The sequence below is a fragment of the Akebia trifoliata genome, chromosome 13 (genome assembly GCF_017979445.1).
Source record: "Akebia trifoliata isolate Shusen 1 chromosome 13, ASM1797944v1, whole genome shotgun sequence".
Lineage (NCBI taxonomy): Eukaryota > Viridiplantae > Streptophyta > Magnoliopsida > Ranunculales > Lardizabalaceae > Akebia > Akebia trifoliata.
The window spans coordinates 630541-648219 of record NC_141387.1 but is presented as its reverse complement, the minus strand read 5'-3'; the positions used below and the strand labels follow the sequence as shown (position 1 = coordinate 648219).

Sequence of the window (17679 nt, the reverse complement as noted above, 5' to 3'; positions counted from 1 at the left end):
TCAAAGGTATGCCCAAAGAAAGGAAGAGAAGTGAAGAACAGAACTCATGGTGGGGCTGGGTTAAGAACAAGGTTGGGGTTGAGTCTTTAGTAGCTCTATTAATAAGATGGCATTTCATGTCATGGCATTTAAGTAAAACCTCCTTCCCCCAGTTTACAAACAGATTGTAGAAAAGAGGATGGTTACAGCACATATGTAAATTAAAATGTTTTTCAATACCACAAAAAAAAAAAAAAAAAAGGTTTTGTATACCTGTTCTTTAGTGCATTTAACAAAGCATTGAAACCATGCAGAATAACAAGTGCTGTGAATCCTAATCACGAGGGGGTCAACTCTGATCGATAAAGCACATAAATAAACCCAGAGTCCAATTCTCAATGACGGGAGGCTCTACACTGAAGGAATGTTCATCCCCAAACCACAAATTCTAGTATTTTATCAAAATTAAATTCGAAAGCCGTCTTGGCTTCACACTAACCTTTCCAAAAAATTACTCTGCAAATCTACAAGTGCTTATTATAGGTTAAGCAATCTTTTATTGTTACTAGAGAAAGTAAGAGGAAACTGAAGTCTCTTCTGTATTTTTATTTTTTTTGATAAGTAGATCAATTATATTAAAAAAAAGACCGGTTGAGATAACCAGCCACACAACAAGATCAAGGCACTAGCTAACAATAACAATAAACAAAACTAATTTATGCACAAAGACTCTCATCTAAACACCAAATCTTCCAAGAACATTCCCTTGAAGTCCAGCTCCAATTTACTCCAGAAGAACATGAAACTTAACACCTCCAAAATTAGATCGGGACTGTCCGAGGCTTGCCCATTGAATATTCTTCGATTTCTTTCTTGCCATAATACCCAGCGTATTGCAAAAGGGGTAATGGACCAAAGGTACCTTTTCTTACCCGAAAACACATTATGATTCCACTCTTGGAAAACAGACAATACCAAATTTGGTAACACCCATGAACAATTGAACAGACTCAGGAAAGTCTCTTTTGTATTTTGATTCTCTTTGAACATGTCTGTGAGTTTCTTTTAGGGGAGAAAAAAGAAGTATTAAAAACTCTTTTTTCAGTGCAATCTCTATTGTTTCAAATCTAAATTTATCACAGAGTGACATATACATTGCACATGCACCTTCCCTAGTATCTATAACTCAATGATTGTTATAGACAAAATCTAATATTCATTCCCCACTAAGAGTTGTACTAACAAGAAAATCAACAAAATACACTCCACATGAATAACTAGTCCTTTGAGAAAAGAAAGAGTGGTTTAAAATCATCCTGTAAGGCCACTGTTAATGCCCAAAGCAAAGTCATCTCAGGGAACGTTGGCATATATCCTAGAATCTTAAAAACCCAATTTGCACAAAATGTAGAAAGAGTATCAGGAATTTTCCATGACCTTGTCCTCAGCTCCAGATGCTGCTATGTGCTTGGCTACATCAGCACAGCAAGTGAGTTTATCCGCAACCGCATCAGGGATCTCAATGGAGAATTCTTGCTCAAAAGCCATAACAAGCTCCACTCTGTCCAAACTGTCGAGACACAAGTCCTTTTGGAAATCAGCTGTTTCGGTAACCTACACAAAGTTCAAAGAGAAACACAATCAATTGTACCCTTTTCAGACTTTTAAATCTTTCACCTCTCTTTTATCTTGAATTTTTTTTTTCTTTCTTTAAAATTCTTGTTTTGGTTCAGAATGGGTTTGTGCTAGACAAAGATTGCAATAAAATCCACAACATCAACATTTCTAGATAATAAACTGCCCAATTAATTAAGGGTCAGGTACGTAGACTCGTGAAAAGTGAACTCATATGTTCACATAGAACACAATCCCGATCGTATGTATGTGAGATCCTATGGTTGAGATGAAACACATATCCCAAGAATATATTACGGATCTCTAATATACATCTCATCTGTTAGATTTCCCATATACACGATCGATATTGTGTGTGAACATATGAATTCACTTTCATGAGTCCATGGATCCCAACCCATTAATTAATTGAACATTGTAACTTTCATTTTGGAACAAATGGGTGTAACCACAACAAATGATAGAGAAATAAACTTTGGAATGAAACAAATAATAAATGGATTAATTACCATTGCTGCATCTATCCTATCAAATTTCTTAACGAGTCCGATCACTCGATCCATTAGTTCATCAGAGCTGTCACATGCTGATGCACACATATGCCTTCTCAGTCTGCTAAATGCAGCATCTCGATCTTTCACAACAAAACATTGTCGGGAAGAGATCCCAACCCTTAGATGCCTCAAAATAGAGTTCTTAATATTTTGCATGATATCCGAGCTGCGAGTCAATGAAATACAATGTGAGACCTTGGATAGAAAATCAAAGTTAACCAAGCAAAGTAATAAAGAATTCTTTGTTTCGTCGATACATATAGGATTAATTACAGAAGAGAACTATAGACTCCAGACCTAATTCAAAGATAGGAGGGAAGAACTATTAAATGGTTCTTAAAAAACTAAAAACATCAATCAAGAACAACATATTTGAAGAAACATGCTTAGATTCAAGCTGGGTTTTTTACATGGCCTTGAGTTGCTTAAAATCTTGTGGGTTTTAAGTGTTTGGAGCACACGTAGAAGAACAACCTAAAAAGCCTAAAATCTGAACATGCTTTCCTAATCGTATGTATCTCACAGAAATCATATATAGAGAAATTCAACAGAAAAAAAAAATCGAATTTTTAACAAATCTTACTCTGGAGAAATTGTAAGAATTCATTAGTCTCCAACAAACAAAAAAAATCAAACCTTCTCATTTCTTACCAAACAACAAGAATCAAAACCCTAGATTCATGAACAAGATATTAAAAAGCAGGAGAGAGACTCACAAAGATGGACGATTCCAGACTCGTTCTTGGAGGAGGAGATAAAGAGAGTATTGGTTGAAGGAATATGTTATACCCTTAAACCATTTTAACTCAATTGTGTATCCCAAGGAAAAAGATCTATGATTCATTGTCCATGCCATGTCAGCCAAGTATCGACTGAGTGATGACTTTCTAATTCGTAAATCTATGGTTCTCTCCACACTGCCACGGAATTTTGAATAAAATTATGTACATTTACCTTTGTTAATTACATTTATATATTAACTCTTAATTAAAATCTAAGTTTTGTAAAAATTCTTCTGAACAATGTGAATGTTTGCAACTAATCACTACACAATGTGAGTATGCGCAAGTAGGGGTGCAAGTTGGTTCGGTTTGAAGTCAAATTGGATTCAAATCGACCTAGGCCGATTCCATTAGATGAGAATCGGAATAGAACCAAACTAATTCGAACTGAGCTAAGGTCAGTTTGGTTTTATTCGGTTCGGTTCTATGGATTGCCAATATCTTCAAAACCTAATTGAATTAACATATTTTTAATAAAAATATATAGATATGAATATGAAATCTCATATAATGAGTCATTAATCTATATATCAATAATAAAAAAATCATTAACTTATCTATTCATAAAAATAAAAATAAAGTGAATGGTTTTTTCATCGATTAAAGAAAGCCATTAATCCCATCCATTAAAAAAAATGTCATTGATCCATCAATAAAAGAATAATCAATTTATCCATAAAAATGGGTATAGTTTATTAAATAGATTAAAAGAATTCGGTTCTTGATTTGGTTTGGTTCTTACAAAGCAAGAACCAAGAATCGAATCAAATTGATGAGTTCTCTATTTTGTTAACTCAGAATCGAATCGAAATTCATTATAAAACGAACCAAACCAATCCAAAGCTCTCGATTTGATTCGATTCTCAGTTTGTACTAGACCAAGCTGCACCCCTATGTGCAGGTATTTAACTTGTGTTTGTAATTGATGTTAGATCACATGTTGCACTATTAATATCTTAGATTAAAAAAAAAAAACACATTTTTGAGATGAGACTAGTTCTTCCGACTACATATCCCAACTCCACAAAAATTTCCCGTTATACTATTTTGCCAATATATATATTTATACTTGATAAATTTCTTTAAATGAACACATTTTATAGTAAAATTTCGATTCTGATACATTATTTATTTTAATTCCTAAATCATATTTTCCAACAAGATCGTCACTTTTATAATCAATGATCTCGTTAATAATTTACTAGAGAGATCACAAGTAATTTTAAAGTGATTTTTATAAATAATTATCTAACTGGTAAATAAATTATCAACGAGATCAAAGAAAATGTTAAAGTCAAATACCCTTGATATTTTAATGATGAGATCTGATTATAAACGCAACGAAACTTGTCGAAATAATGTTTTTTTTTGACTGAAAATGATCAATGTAATGGAATCAGAATTTTGTCATATTGTAACTTACAACTTTAATAGTTTCATCAAATTGAAGTGTTCTAAGAAAAAATTGGTGTGGAAATAGAATCTTTCATCCTCAAATCGCTGTGGCTAGAAATGACTGATGGGCTCTGTCGAGTGTCGACTAATCTCGCATTCCTTTGGCTCAGCTGGAGCTAAGCCACTTACCGGCTGAAGTTTCTCAGCCGCAGCTACATTCCTTGAGAAAACGAGTCCGAATATACGAACGGCCCAGATGTTTCCGATCCTCGAAGAATCTAACGGTACAAGACCATCCACGAAGAGCATACTTATCGAGAAACAAACGGTTCTAAAATCATCCACGTGTCACACAGGATGCGTTATTAGAGCATGGATCCAACGGACTCGGCATTCGCTCTCAAACACTTCTCTGCACAAAAAAAAAAAACAAAAAAAAAAGTTCCAAAATTCTTCTGTCGTCAAGCCTTATCCGATGTCTCGGAACCTTGTCGGAGAGCGACAAATCTTGCCGTCCGTTCCAATTCCGGTAAATTTTCTACTCCCCAAACCCTAATATCTTCTCTGTGTTTGGTCAAATCCCCAAAACTTAAACCCTAGTTTCTCTCTGGATTCTTCAGAGAAGAAACAATCAAATTTCTCGTTTTTGCCTAAAAAAATAACATTTTTTTCTCAATTTCTTCCAGAAAACCTTACTTCTGTTCTTTATACAGGTAAACTCTCTTGATTTGGAGCTAATTCGGTGCATGTTAATGGCGGAAACCCTAACTTCTTAAGTTCTTTCTTCTCAGATTCCTACCCCTCAATCTGAAACGTAAAGATCGTATTTTTGTTTCCTTCAAAGTTCAAACCTTGGAATCAAATCAGGTTTCATGGCGGATTCCGACAATGAATCAGGAGGAGCGAACAACAGTAACGCCAATAGCGAGTTCTCACCGAAAGAGCAAGACAGATTCCTTCCAATCGCTAACGTAAGCCGAATCATGAAGAAAGCTCTTCCCGCCAACGGAAAGATATCGAAAGACGCAAAGGAAACAGTACAAGAGTGCGTATCAGAGTTCATAAGCTTCATCACTGGAGAAGCGTCGGATAAGTGTCAGAGAGAGAAACGAAAGACAATCAACGGTGATGATCTTCTTTGGGCGATGACGACTTTGGGATTCGAAGAGTACGTGGAACCATTGAAGATATATTTGCAGAAGTTTCGAGAGATGGAAGGGGAGAAGACTTCGATGGGTCGACCAGGAGAGAAGGAGGGATCAAGCGGTGGTGTTGTTGTAAACTCTGGGTCCAACAGTGGAGGTGGTTTCAATGGAGGTGGATCGTACGGTGGGATGCAGTCGTCTATTATGATGATGGGTCATCATCATCATCATCATCATCAAGGACAGATGTACGGTTCTGATTCGTACCATCAGATGGCTGTGGGTGGTGGTGGTGGGTCCGGGAAGGGCAGTTCAGGCAGTGCTGGTGGTGGTGGAGCTTCTACTGGTAGGACAAGGTAGTCTCTCTCTCTCTCTATCTCTATCTCTCTCTCTTTGGGCCCATTGAAAATTAGGGAATTTGAAGTGTGATTGGGGGAAGAAGGGTTAGTGGATAATATATATCATCACAATGGAAAGATATGTAAATTTATTAAAATGTAACCTATGATGATGATGATGATGATGGCTTTAGTTCTTCTAATATAGGGAGAAATATTTGGAATCTGTATTTTATGAATATGAATCAGGGATGAATTATCTAATTTGAAGTTTAAATTTTGAAAGACAAGAAATGGGTTTCAATTTATTTTACTTTTTTCAGCTTTTCGGTTCGAGTTCTTTACTTTGTGTGTGTGTGTTTTTTTCCCTCAGTTGTTACTTATTAGTGTGGCAATAGTAACTCTCATAATTTAATAAGAGAAATGAGTTGGGCTATTTGCATTCACTGGCTGTGCTTAGTGCTCCCACCTAAAGCACATTTTTGGGTGGGATGTACAGAAGAAATTGGGTGGGGTGAGCATAGTTTTTATAAGTGAGAAGAAGAAATCGTTCGGTACCTTTGGGTGCGTGCACTAAGTAAAAAATAAATAAAAAATGAGGCCGAGTGGTCTTACTATTCTAAGTCTCATCCACGGTAAAAAAGACATTGAGATGCGTAAAAAAAGATGAGTTTTTTTTTTTTTTCCTTTCTCTGGTGGGCCACACTTACTTCAACCGATATGTCCTTGGGCATGGTCATATATAACATAGAAATCATACTTAGGTCGGGTGTACAATTAGCTAGAGCCACAGGTACTATAACGAAATTGATTGTAAAAGAGGGTAAATCGGTCATATTAAAATTATCATCTAGGAAGGTCCATTTGATATTCAAAAACTGCTCAGTAACAGTCAGACAAGTGGATAATGTTGGGGTGAACCAAGAAAGTTTAGGTAGAGTCGGATCTAAACATTAGCTAAGTAAGCGTCATGTAGTAAGAGTAGTAGTTATGAAACTTGTAGACCATCCGCATTAGCACATGTACAAGAGTTAAATAATCAATTTTTTTATATATAGTGGAGGAGTATATAAATATTCGAAGATACGACCATCTCAACTAACCCTGGTGGTTGGTGGATGGGACTTAAGAAGGCCTTTTTCCTCGCTATCTTAGTAAGGAAAGGGTTTTTTGAAACAGATTTATTAGGTCTTTTAAAGGTGAGGTGGGTATATTTTGATGAGAGAATTACTTGATTTTATTTGATGGATGTTAAACTTTTGTTGTATTTACTTTCCACAAATTAAGTAATTTAGGAAGAAACATGTGCCTAACATGTCCCTTGTCTAAATTAATATATGACCCAATTAGAACACCATAATACTTTTAGAAGTTATACGCCCACTCTATTTTAGAAGATTTCCTTCAGGTGAAAATTATAGAGTGTTTTCAACTGATGACATATCCCTTGAATTTTGTTCTTACACGTGAGAATGGCATCATATCATGTTTTTGGATGCCACACTAATACATGTGGTTATATCCACTTTGGAGTATATTTAGTAATAAATTAACTTCATCAATTTGAATTGTATGACGTGAGTCCTTACTCCTCAATTTGTTGGGTAATAAACTTTATAAAGTAAGGTTATTTGAAATTGACAGAATGTCACAGGAGTTTTTATAATAAAAATACAACAATTAGATCTGTCAAGTAAATATCTCTTTTTTCTTGATCCTCACAGAATGTGAGATCCATGAAAGACATGTGCCTGCATGTTTTGAATATAACTCTAATTCACAAAATTACCCTAATTAGGCTTGACATGGCACGTCTTAGAGAATCTATGAGGATTATGACGAGAAATTCTTTGTGTACAAAATCACTTAAAATGAAAAGGTACTAACCTCCCAAATTTAAAATTCAAAGGTGAAAAATAACAACATTTTTTAAAAGAAAAAATCAAAAAATTTAAAATTTTGTCCTCTATGCCTATGGGATCAGATCATAATTTTGGATGCCATAATATGAGCTCACGGCCCTTGGTAAGATTTCAAATCTTATCAAGTTAGTCAGGCTAACATCATGACCTTTTTTATTTTCATTCTTAAAAGGTTAGAAAAACAAAAGAGTTTTTTTTTAATTCAGAATCTTGCTAACTGTTTCTATTTTCAGAATCTTGAATCTAACTTCAAAAGAAATTATTTTTTTAATTTGAGTTTTTCGATGAAACTTAGAGGGCTGTGGTGTTGGATCGCTGACGTGGCAGTCCATTTTAGCAAAATGTTTCTCATACGTAAAAACATAAATCCATCTCATATTGGAATACTAAAAACAGCCACAAAGTAGCCTCAGGGGGGTGAGTTTGACTTTTTGAGGAAAGTGGCCTCGATTTTTGAGACCAGTATCGTGTAGGGTTGTTAGGGTTATACACGTGGCACTCAATAAGCAAAGAAGGATGGGGCCTAAAACCTTCTCCTGAGGTGAGGTCCACATGAGAAGCCACTGCTCGAGTCACCCGTACATTAGTCGGTATATTTGCCCACGCTGAAAGACTCATTTCACCCACTTGGTCGTGACACCCATCTCTTTTACTTTAAAATATCCCTATGCACATATTTAATTTAATCTGAAAGATAAAAGATTATTATTATTTTTTTTTTTTATCCTAAAATTTTTAATCAAATCGAAACTGTTCACATAAGAAAATTTTATTTGATAGATACTTACTAAATTAATTTTTAATAATTGATAGATATTTATTAAATTTGTTTAATAATAATCGATAAATACCTACCGAATTTACTAGAATAAATTTACTTTAAACCTATCAAATAGAATTATAAAAAAAAATCTTTAAATTCTTTAATTCCAAATCATTATTTTGATATTTGAATAGTGATTTTTTCATTTTTTTTATTTATGATTAACTGGAAAAAAAAAAATTAATCCCTATAAATTCAATCTCTCAGAAAAAGAAAATGAGTTTTGAATTTTTGTTCAATAGGTGCAATAATAATTTTAACTTTTATATTTTTTTCAAAGGTCACTTAAGTGGGTGCAACGTGCCATTTCATGGTGTACAAATAGAAAGACTCCTATTGTTTGCTTCATCCCTTGTGATGGTCTCAAAAGATGTGACTGATTTGATGGCATGCCACCGTTCCACAGGACCATTCCAAAAGGTCAGCCCTCATTAAAAAAAATAAAAAAATAAAAACCTAAAGATTAAACATTAAATATCTTCCAATGAATATAATTATTATGATGGGATACACTATTGATGAAACACCACCTCATCATCATCATCATCTTATCCTAGGTTAACTATTTGCTTTGACCAATCCACTCAAGGGAACTATTCACAATTCAACCCATATTCATGATACCTACTACTACTACTACTACTACCCACCTTCAGTGGAGTGGAGTGAGTGTTCATGGTGGATTTAGGTGGGAACAATGGTCAAAAGGGTCCACACCATTACATCTATCTATAAATACTTTATATATCTAGAAGATCATTGATTTTCGACTTTTCTTGGGTCCCACCAATAGAATATGGGAAGAATCTCTAAGAAATTCTTCTCATCTCAGCATATTACAAGTTATGTTTTTGAAGATTTGCCTTCTTAAATTTTATATTTGTATTGTGGTTGAATTCTTTTTTATATTTGGATAACAAAGAATCGCCTGGCTTTGTGTTTGTGTTTGTGTCGTTAACAGGTACGGAGATCTAAGGGACTGTACAGATTAGACTACAAAAGATAAATGAAACAAATGGAATGAAGGTATATCTGTAAATAACTTAAAAAGAATACCATGCAGAATCTGCAAGCAGTGATATGGGAATCCCTTGTGTGCTTTGTTGGGATGGATGTCTGTCACTGAAATGTGGTGGTTTCGCTCCATTTATTGATGTTTGTAACTCTTAATTTCCCCCAAGAACTTGAGTAATTGTATCTTAATTGACACGAGTCTTCCTCCTTGATTCGGGCTGTGTGTTCATGACAAACAGTATAAGCCAAAATGGAACCAAACCAAGAATACTGATCACAAAAGTAAAAGGAACCAAGACTGTGCACAATAGTATCCACACTGAGCATGAAATTGAAATCAAACATCTGTATCATTCCAGGTGTATTTGTAAATGCATAGAAAAATTAAGTGTTGAGAAAACAGTAATTATCGAACAAATACTGTCGTAATGAAACTCGTCTATGGTGTGTCATTGTACAAGACATACATTTTGTCCTATTGTTTTGTTTTCCATGTGAGATTTAATATTTGATGAACAAATAGATTATCACATTAACTGCATATGGCTTGTACATCAAATTTCACTCGCACGAGGCAGGACAGGAAGATAGAGATGAAGACTGAATAATTTCAAGAGTCAACTTGTCAGAAAAGTTGAAACAAGATACAACTTCCATCCCCAACTAGGTTTATGAGGAGCTATGATGTTCCAACTGTTAGTTCCAATTCTGCCCGGTGATTCATCCATAAACCACGGAGATCATGGCAACCGTAAACCCAGAAGTTTCATCTATTAATATGGGCAATTAATGTGATTCACATACTGCATTGTCTACTGGTGGATGAGTGAATGCAGTTGTGGTTTATCAAGTTGAACTTACAGTAAATATCAAAGACCAAGTTTTAACATTCAAAACATTTCACTCAAAATGTTTACATTGGTATGTTTCAGTCAAATGCTACAAACCCGCATAAGTGCCCCAAAACACGTCAAGTAAAATTTTAGTAAAAAAAATTCAAGTAATTCCACCTAAGCATCACTTCAATTGTGAGAGAGAAAAAACCCTCATATTTGCCACGAACTATGAACGCTATTTTCCTACTTGTGATGGTCATAAAGGGCCACTTATCTTAAGTTTTTTAAAACGAAAAACCAAGGCATTGCAAAATTATCTAAAGATTAAAGCTAAAGAAACAGTTTTTTATTTTCTTTCTTCTATCGGAGTGCAAAAGCTGCAATACTTTTTTTTTGCCAGTTTTATCATTCCGATTTTAAAGTTTCAGACTTTTTTTTTTTTGATATCGTTAGTAGTATCCCCACATTCTTTTGGGATGGGTAATCCCTATCAAATTGTTGCTAGAGTTGTTCTTCAAAGGTGTGACTGCAACAAAACTATGAACCAAATATGTGATTACACAAGATTGAAAGCTAGATTTTCAGATTTTTAAGATAAAAACTGGAAAACTCCAATTTCTTCAATTTTCACCCCAAATATCCAGGTTTAATTATGATGTAATTGTAAGTTGTTTAGTGTCACTCAACTCACAACTTGGTTGGCTTATTCTTCAAAGAAAAACACTTTCTAATTGTCGTATGTAAAACAAAAATATATGAACAAAAAAAAATCAACAGGGAATAAAATAAAGTCTCGGATGTTTTGGGCTTGTGTAACAATGATCATTGATGGAACCCGTGAGGATGCTTTGGTGCAGACTGAAGGTTCTAAAAGGATTGAGTTAATAAGAAAAGATATGAACACACGAGCCCTCATAGAAGATTCAACTCCAGATAGAACTGAATGTCGAACATGATTCATGTTGCCGACCATAAATATTTATGACAAGGCATTATGAATATAGGAATTTTCAGGTAATGGATTAGATAATTTTGTTAAACTTGTTGACAGAAAATTTGAATTTGTTAACAAAATTTGTATAGATAAATTTTAGTAAGTCCTGGAGATGCTTGTTAAAAAGCCCAAACTCCCATCATTGGAAAATCCCCTCTGGTTACACTCTGTTCATCAGAGGAAATTGTAGTTCCCCCATGCACATATAGAAACTATAGCTTGTACAAATATTTTTTACACGACAACCATGAGAACTTACTATATTTTTAGCTCCATATGTTCGTCTGCGATGGGTAGAGTCCCGACGCGGAAATCTGTGGACTAGGCAAGATAGTCGTAGAAAGAACTCCAGTATATGATTATAGATGCTGTGTACCCCATCATAGATTTTAAAAAAAGTTAGATTTTGATAGTTAAGCTTGCTTAAAAATCATTTGAACAGATAAACCAAGAAAAACATATATGAGTGATCAATATTCATTCTAAGTTATTTGTGAAAAATTATCAAGATGATATGATCAGCTTGACAAAATACTAGTCACCATCACTAGAAATTTCTGTACATATCTCCCCCAAAGAAGTGAAAGCTAGACGGAACAGTGAAACAAAGACAGACAAAGATATGTGATCCAAAAGTTAAAAGTATAACCACAGTACATACCTCAGACGGTGTCTGTTGCAGGCAGCGAAGAAGGCAACAAAACCATTTACAATACTTCGGATTGCACGAAAAACCTATAGAAAGAAGCAAAGTTAATTTGGGACATAAAGGACAACAGGACGCAACTCAAGTGATGTAAATCATAGATTGTAACTACATACAGTCTTAACAACCTGTGAGAAAAGATCATTCCAAAGAGAGCGCCATATGGAAACCTCATACGTGCTGATCGTTGCCTCCGAAGCTGATGCTAGCTGGAAAATGCTACTTAAGCACAACCAAATCTCTCCCAGCAAATCAAAAATGCAAGAGAAAACAAAAGCTACAAATCTTGCCAATGCAAGAACCAAGCGGATGGGAGTATATAGTATCTCCCAAATGGACCAAAATATTGGGTATATAATGGATGAAGCGAGAAACCACGCTGTTAGAACAACATTCAACAAAAAATTCATAAACAAAGTGAACAATAATTTATATGAAGGAATTGCTAAATTTAACAGCCAGAAAATCAAAAATCAAAAATAATTTTTTTGAAAAAAACTGAAAACATACCAATGCTCCAGATAATAGAAAGGATGAACCAAATTGGAGTCAGTAAAATCTCTACTATGTTTGTTACTAAGCTATACGAAGAACCAATTGCAATCCCAACAATAGAACAGAAGCTCTCTATTGCTTGAAGAGATATATTCCATAAGGGGAGAAGGAAACCCACAAACTCCATAAGTGGTCCCTCTATTGGCTGCATAAGAACTGAAATAAATGACTTTATAGCATGCGTAATCATTAGGAACCACATAACAGCTTTCTCAAAATTATGCAGAACTAGCATGGTCCCCAAGTATTTGATCCTTGATATCATCTCCCAAGTTTCTATCCAATCAAAAAGAGGCCCACACAAACGTGATGCAGTTGCCTTCAGAACTGGTACATTTTTGTATAAATCGTAAAATCCAATGAGAACAGTGACAATCGAAATCAGCACATATAAAGCTCTTACAAGAGGGCACATCCATGGACGATAGAGATGGCAAAATACTGGATACGACTGAAGAAAAATAACCCAAGATGGAATCCCAGACTCTAGCAAAGTAAGTAACCACAGATCAGACATGATTATCTCCTTCAATTTGAAAGGAAGGTCATGATCATTGAACCTAAACAAAATCAAAACGTCTCTGTATTGAGTAGCTTCAACTGTCTTATCACTGATATTGGTAGAAGTCAAAGTATCCAAATGTCCCGGTGAGTTAACAATTTCACTTTGTATCTCCTCAGAAAATACATTACCTTCACCTCCGGAACTAACGGATTTCATTATCTTTCTTCTCTTATAGGGTCCAGTGGGGGGAGGTGGTGTGTGTAGCAAATCCTTTCCATATTCCACACTTGAAGGGTAGACACTAAAATTGCTACCAAGGCAACCGGTATAATTATTTTCAACATAGTCATCACCATCATATTTGTTTCCACCACCATCACTAGTAGGATTACACGTTGAGAAGTCTTCCTGAGCATCATAAAACACCTCCCCTGGAAAGCACTCAAGTAATATCAGCAGTTGAAATAAAAAATAATAATTAAAATAAAACGCTCACATTGGACAGTAGCATAGAAAAATCAGTACTCCCTGTATGAAAAGGGAATCCAGCACAATAATATGTGCCACATATACAACATTGGTGGGAAGACCTCAACACAATAATATGTGCCACATAAACAGCATTGGTGGGAAGTGCCGCATCTACCATTCAATGTGAGTCTTCATCTAATGGAATCCAATGGTGTACCTATGATGGAATCCAGACACTCTCGCAAGAGAATCTGTTCATGCTGTGTTCCAGAGAACCATGAAGAAATGCATCCCAAAGCCTGCTCTATACTGTCAAACTCCCATCTTTTCATGAATTTAGCCTCTATTGCCATCGATGTATCGGTCTGCAAGTAGCATACAGAACTTTGAAACACAACAAATCTTGGAGCAAAAGAAAAAGAGCAGAAGACGCAGCACGATGAAGAGAGAATACCTGAAGCTCATTCAGATAATTGATGCCACGGGCATCAGTCCATGCAACTTCAAATACAATAAAACCATACAAGGTCTGGTGCAACTCGCTATTTAAGAGCACAGAATTCCTCAGTTTCTTCACGGGAAGCAAGACTTTCTTTCGAGATAATGCTGCAGCATTGATTGATGTGAACCATCTCTTGAATTTTTTGTATTTACTAGTGCTTGATGAAGAAGCACCCTTTAAATTAAACCTATTTCCATAGTCTTTTTTCTCCCGTCGCACTTTAGTGTGCGCAAAAGGAGACAACCTGGACTGCAGAGGAACAAACGTAAATTTTATTAGGTCGTTACCATCTCAAAGCAGTAGAATGTGGTCCATGAAACTGTCCATTTCGTTATGTGGTTATCATCGTAAAAGAAAGTTGAATATAATACACTAAAGTGTTGTTTCCAACCTTGGTTACCATCAATTGCCACAGGTGTGCAGCTCGTGAATCCAGGTCTATCAACCATGGCCGGTTGTCCACCAAGATGAAGAATTTGTCACTTTCGCAGGCCAAAAAAAGGGTGAGATGTGAACGATAAGATTGTAAATCCCTGACAGTCCAAGAGCAGAGCAGTAGGTGTGAAAGTCATAACGGGAAAAACAAAAACAAAATTCCCGAAAAGCATCATTATTATTATTTTTTTGATAGGCAAACGGAATTTATTAGAAGAAAAGTAGAATGTACAAAAGGGAGGATGAGATACCCAACCCAAAAAAAAAAAACAGAAAGAACAGAAAAGCCCAACAAAATTTACTCCTCCACCAGATTACAAACCCTATCCCACCTTACAAGATAATCCTTGAAAAACACTCCTCTAAAAGCATCATTATGGAAACATAACTTCAGTAAAATGTCTACAATGAGCTCTATAGATGAATCAATTAAAAGATTAACTGCATCATCTATTCTTAAAACTGTCCCCTCGTGAACTGGCAACAAATAAACAAAACTTACGGTACTTAAATATCTCACAATAGCTCTAGATCTTTGGGGTAAGATATGACTTGAACAGATAAAAAGTACAATCATCTCTACCAGACATGAAAGCTATCATCCACTTCATCATCATCATCAAATCCTTATCCCAACAATTTGGGGTCGATTCCACCACCAATTCTACCGAAAACCACATCTTTTATTAGCAAAAGTGAATGCACATCCGCTTTCACTATTTCAATCCATGTTCTTTTGAGTCTTCATTTCGCTCTTTTAGAAACTTCAACTTGTGTATTTCTTCCAACTGAAGCTGTAATCAGCCTTCGTTGAACATGCCCAAATCATCTAAATTGTTTTTCTCTTAGTCTATCGCCGCCTATTGGAGCTACCCTACATTTTCTCAAATGGGCTCATTTCTAAATTTAGCTTTCCTAGTATTCCTACGTATCCATCTCTACTACGCCCCAATCTATTTTTAATGGATGCTTAGTTGAACATGCCCAAATCATCTAAATTGATGACGATAATATCCAAATTTAATAAAAATTCAAACTTTTAGCTGAAATTAAATAAAATAAATCCAACCTGATAAAGTGACAATAGTTTACTTATTTAACAAATCTATCAAATACAACAACAAAGAACAAGGAGAAGAAAATTTGATTAATTACCCAATCTGTAAACTCGTAAGGGGGAAGAAACATTGGCCATTTTCACGAGTCCCCATCAAATCTCAGATTAAACTTGAAAAAAACCCTAAAATTTCTGCAGAAATCAATGAAAGAAAGAAATAATCAAAGTCAATATTTCATGGAAGAAGTTGTAAAGTACTAGGAAACAGAAATTGAAAATAAAAAACCTGAAAATTAATCAAGAAAACTCCATGAAAGTGGAATCAAAGTTCAGAGGAGAGCAGAAGAAACAATCGCCTCCCAACTTCATATAACCAACGCTCCAGATTGATCGCGACAGACACGTATACGGACAATGACATACGACACGTAGACGCGCTCCAAACTCCAAAACAATGAAACAAAAGAGTTTTTCCTCTCCTCCCTCAGTGTGTGTGTGTGTGTGTGTGTGTGTGTGTGGAGAGAGAGAGAGAGTTGCTTGGCTTGGAAGGCGTGTAGAGGAGAGATGCCTCTCTTCACGGACACGTCGAATTTGGCGTCAGTTCATGAGAGCCTATCGTCTCTCTCTACATCTCGGACTTTGGGACAGAGAGAGATGGTGAATGTAGCAGAGAAGGGCAAAAGCGTAATTTGGAATTTTAAACATTATTTCTTCTTCATAGATTCTTGGGATCTGAAACTTCCAACCAGTTTCGTCGTTGTCTGTGCGGAATTTTACGAGAGAGAGAGAGAAAGAGTTTTAGCGAAGATAAAGGGAAGAAACGACACGTGTTTGGAAGTAGGGACCACTGAGCTCTCTCTACGTGTGGTGCAGTAGAATCATGATGATGACTTGGACATTCGTACCCAAAAGAGTGGTGTGTGCTTTTAAAGCATGGGATCTACCATTAGATTCTAGAGAATCTAATGCCAATTGTCGGTAAATATTCATCCCAATAGCTTGGGATTATGAACCTTATTTACTAAATCGAAACGCCTAAAGTCAGTTTCTGTTATAGTTAATTTTGGGGGAATAATGTTTCTTTTTCTCAGATATTTTGTGTGTTAAAATGGTTAATTACATATTTTAAATCACATTTAATATGTGATTAACTTGTATAATTTTAAGTGACTTTAATGATTTATTATCAATTGTGAGTCTCGAAGGCTTGACAATGAAAACGTCAATAGAAATGTTGTTTTTGTGCTCGAGCATATTGAAATGTTGTTTTCGTGATATTTCTACTCTGAGGGGATGGATCAATGAATAATTTGTCTCTAGGCTTAGTTGTCTATGGAACGAATCATCTGATTGATCACACTTCATCATTAAAGATTTATAATCCGTTCATCCCTTCAAGTTTCATGATTTACACTCTTTTTGGATCGAGAGAAATGGAGAGAAGAAAAGAGAAAGTAATTAATTTTCTCTCCATTTCTCATGTTTGAGAAGTTTAGTGAGGAGAGAAGAGAAATATAATAAAGAGAAATGGGGAGAAAGTAACAAAGAAAATTGTTCAATTTTTCTTTCTCCCAAATCAAAGAGATTATCAAAGAAAGTGAGAAACTAGAACAAATCACTTCCTACTATATTATTTTCTCTCCTATCTATCTAAACATGGTGGAGAGAAAGTTACTCTCTTCTTTAGAGTTCTTAAATGGAAGAGAAACTCATTTATAGAGAAAGTAAATTTCTAATGGGTTGTTTAAGAGTTCCGACCCATCCCACAACAGATTTGTTGCTAAGGTATATATATTTGAGTCTTGATAGTATGACTCACCAGGTGGCATACTCAATCGACTACCTGACGTGAACAACTTCAAGAATCATAGATCTGTACGTCTCGAGATACATGATTTCCTTGGGATACACCTTTTTATGAGGAAGTGCACTTGTGTATCCCCGAGGTGTATAGATCTATAGTTCCCGAACTTGTCACGTTAGGGAGTAGTTTGAGTATTCCATTGCCAGACTCTATATTATCTATCAAAA

General features: G+C 35.3%; 2 protein-coding genes and 1 pseudogene across 7 annotated transcripts; 1 reads left to right on the top strand and 2 right to left on the bottom strand.

Moving 5' to 3' along the window:
• Nucleotides 1–1152: 1152 nt before the first annotated feature.
• Nucleotides 1153–3008, bottom strand: MTACP3 (mitochondrial acyl carrier protein 3). Of its 3 annotated transcripts, none has more exons than XM_086420101.1 (3): nt 2885–3008; nt 2124–2334; nt 1153–1593 (listed from the first exon to the last, which is right to left on the bottom strand). In XM_086420101.1, exons 2-3 carry the CDS (start codon nt 2322–2324, stop codon nt 1399–1401), a joined length of 396 nt encoding a protein of 131 aa, XP_086276227.1. In that variant the 5' UTR covers nt 2325–2334; nt 2885–3008; the 3' UTR covers nt 1153–1398. The 3 variants fall into 3 exon arrangements, with proteins under 3 accessions (XP_086276227.1, XP_086276228.1, XP_086276229.1); XM_086420102.1 differs by having other exon boundaries at nt 2752–2889; XM_086420103.1 differs by lacking the exon at nt 2885–3008 and adding an exon at nt 2820–2867.
• Nucleotides 3009–4729: 1721 nt separating this feature from the next.
• LOC147387079 (nuclear transcription factor Y subunit B-3 pseudogene) lies at nt 4730–6150 on the top strand (annotated as a pseudogene). 3 transcript variants are annotated; one of them, XR_015171122.1, is made up of 3 exons: nt 4756–4874; nt 5032–5058; nt 5137–6150. The product of XR_015171122.1 is annotated as a nuclear transcription factor Y subunit B-3 pseudogene, transcript variant X3 (transcript). The 3 variants fall into 3 exon arrangements; XR_015171121.1 differs by lacking the exon at nt 5032–5058 and having other exon boundaries at nt 4730–4874; XR_015171120.1 differs by lacking the exon at nt 5032–5058 and having other exon boundaries at nt 4730–4874; nt 5059–6150.
• Nucleotides 6151–9437: 3287 nt separating this feature from the next.
• Nucleotides 9438–16541, bottom strand: LOC147387078 (G1/S-specific cyclin-E protein). The gene is made up of 10 exons (XM_086420100.1): nt 15935–16541; nt 15747–15840; nt 14548–14689; nt 14109–14405; nt 13872–14019; nt 12634–13614; nt 12252–12502; nt 12079–12152; nt 11677–11785; nt 9438–9805 (listed from the first exon to the last, which is right to left on the bottom strand). Exons 2-10 carry the CDS (start codon nt 15800–15802, stop codon nt 9773–9775), a joined length of 2091 nt encoding a protein of 696 aa, XP_086276226.1. The 5' UTR covers nt 15803–15840; nt 15935–16541; the 3' UTR covers nt 9438–9772.
• Between the last annotated feature and the right edge of the window lie 1138 nt (nt 16542–17679).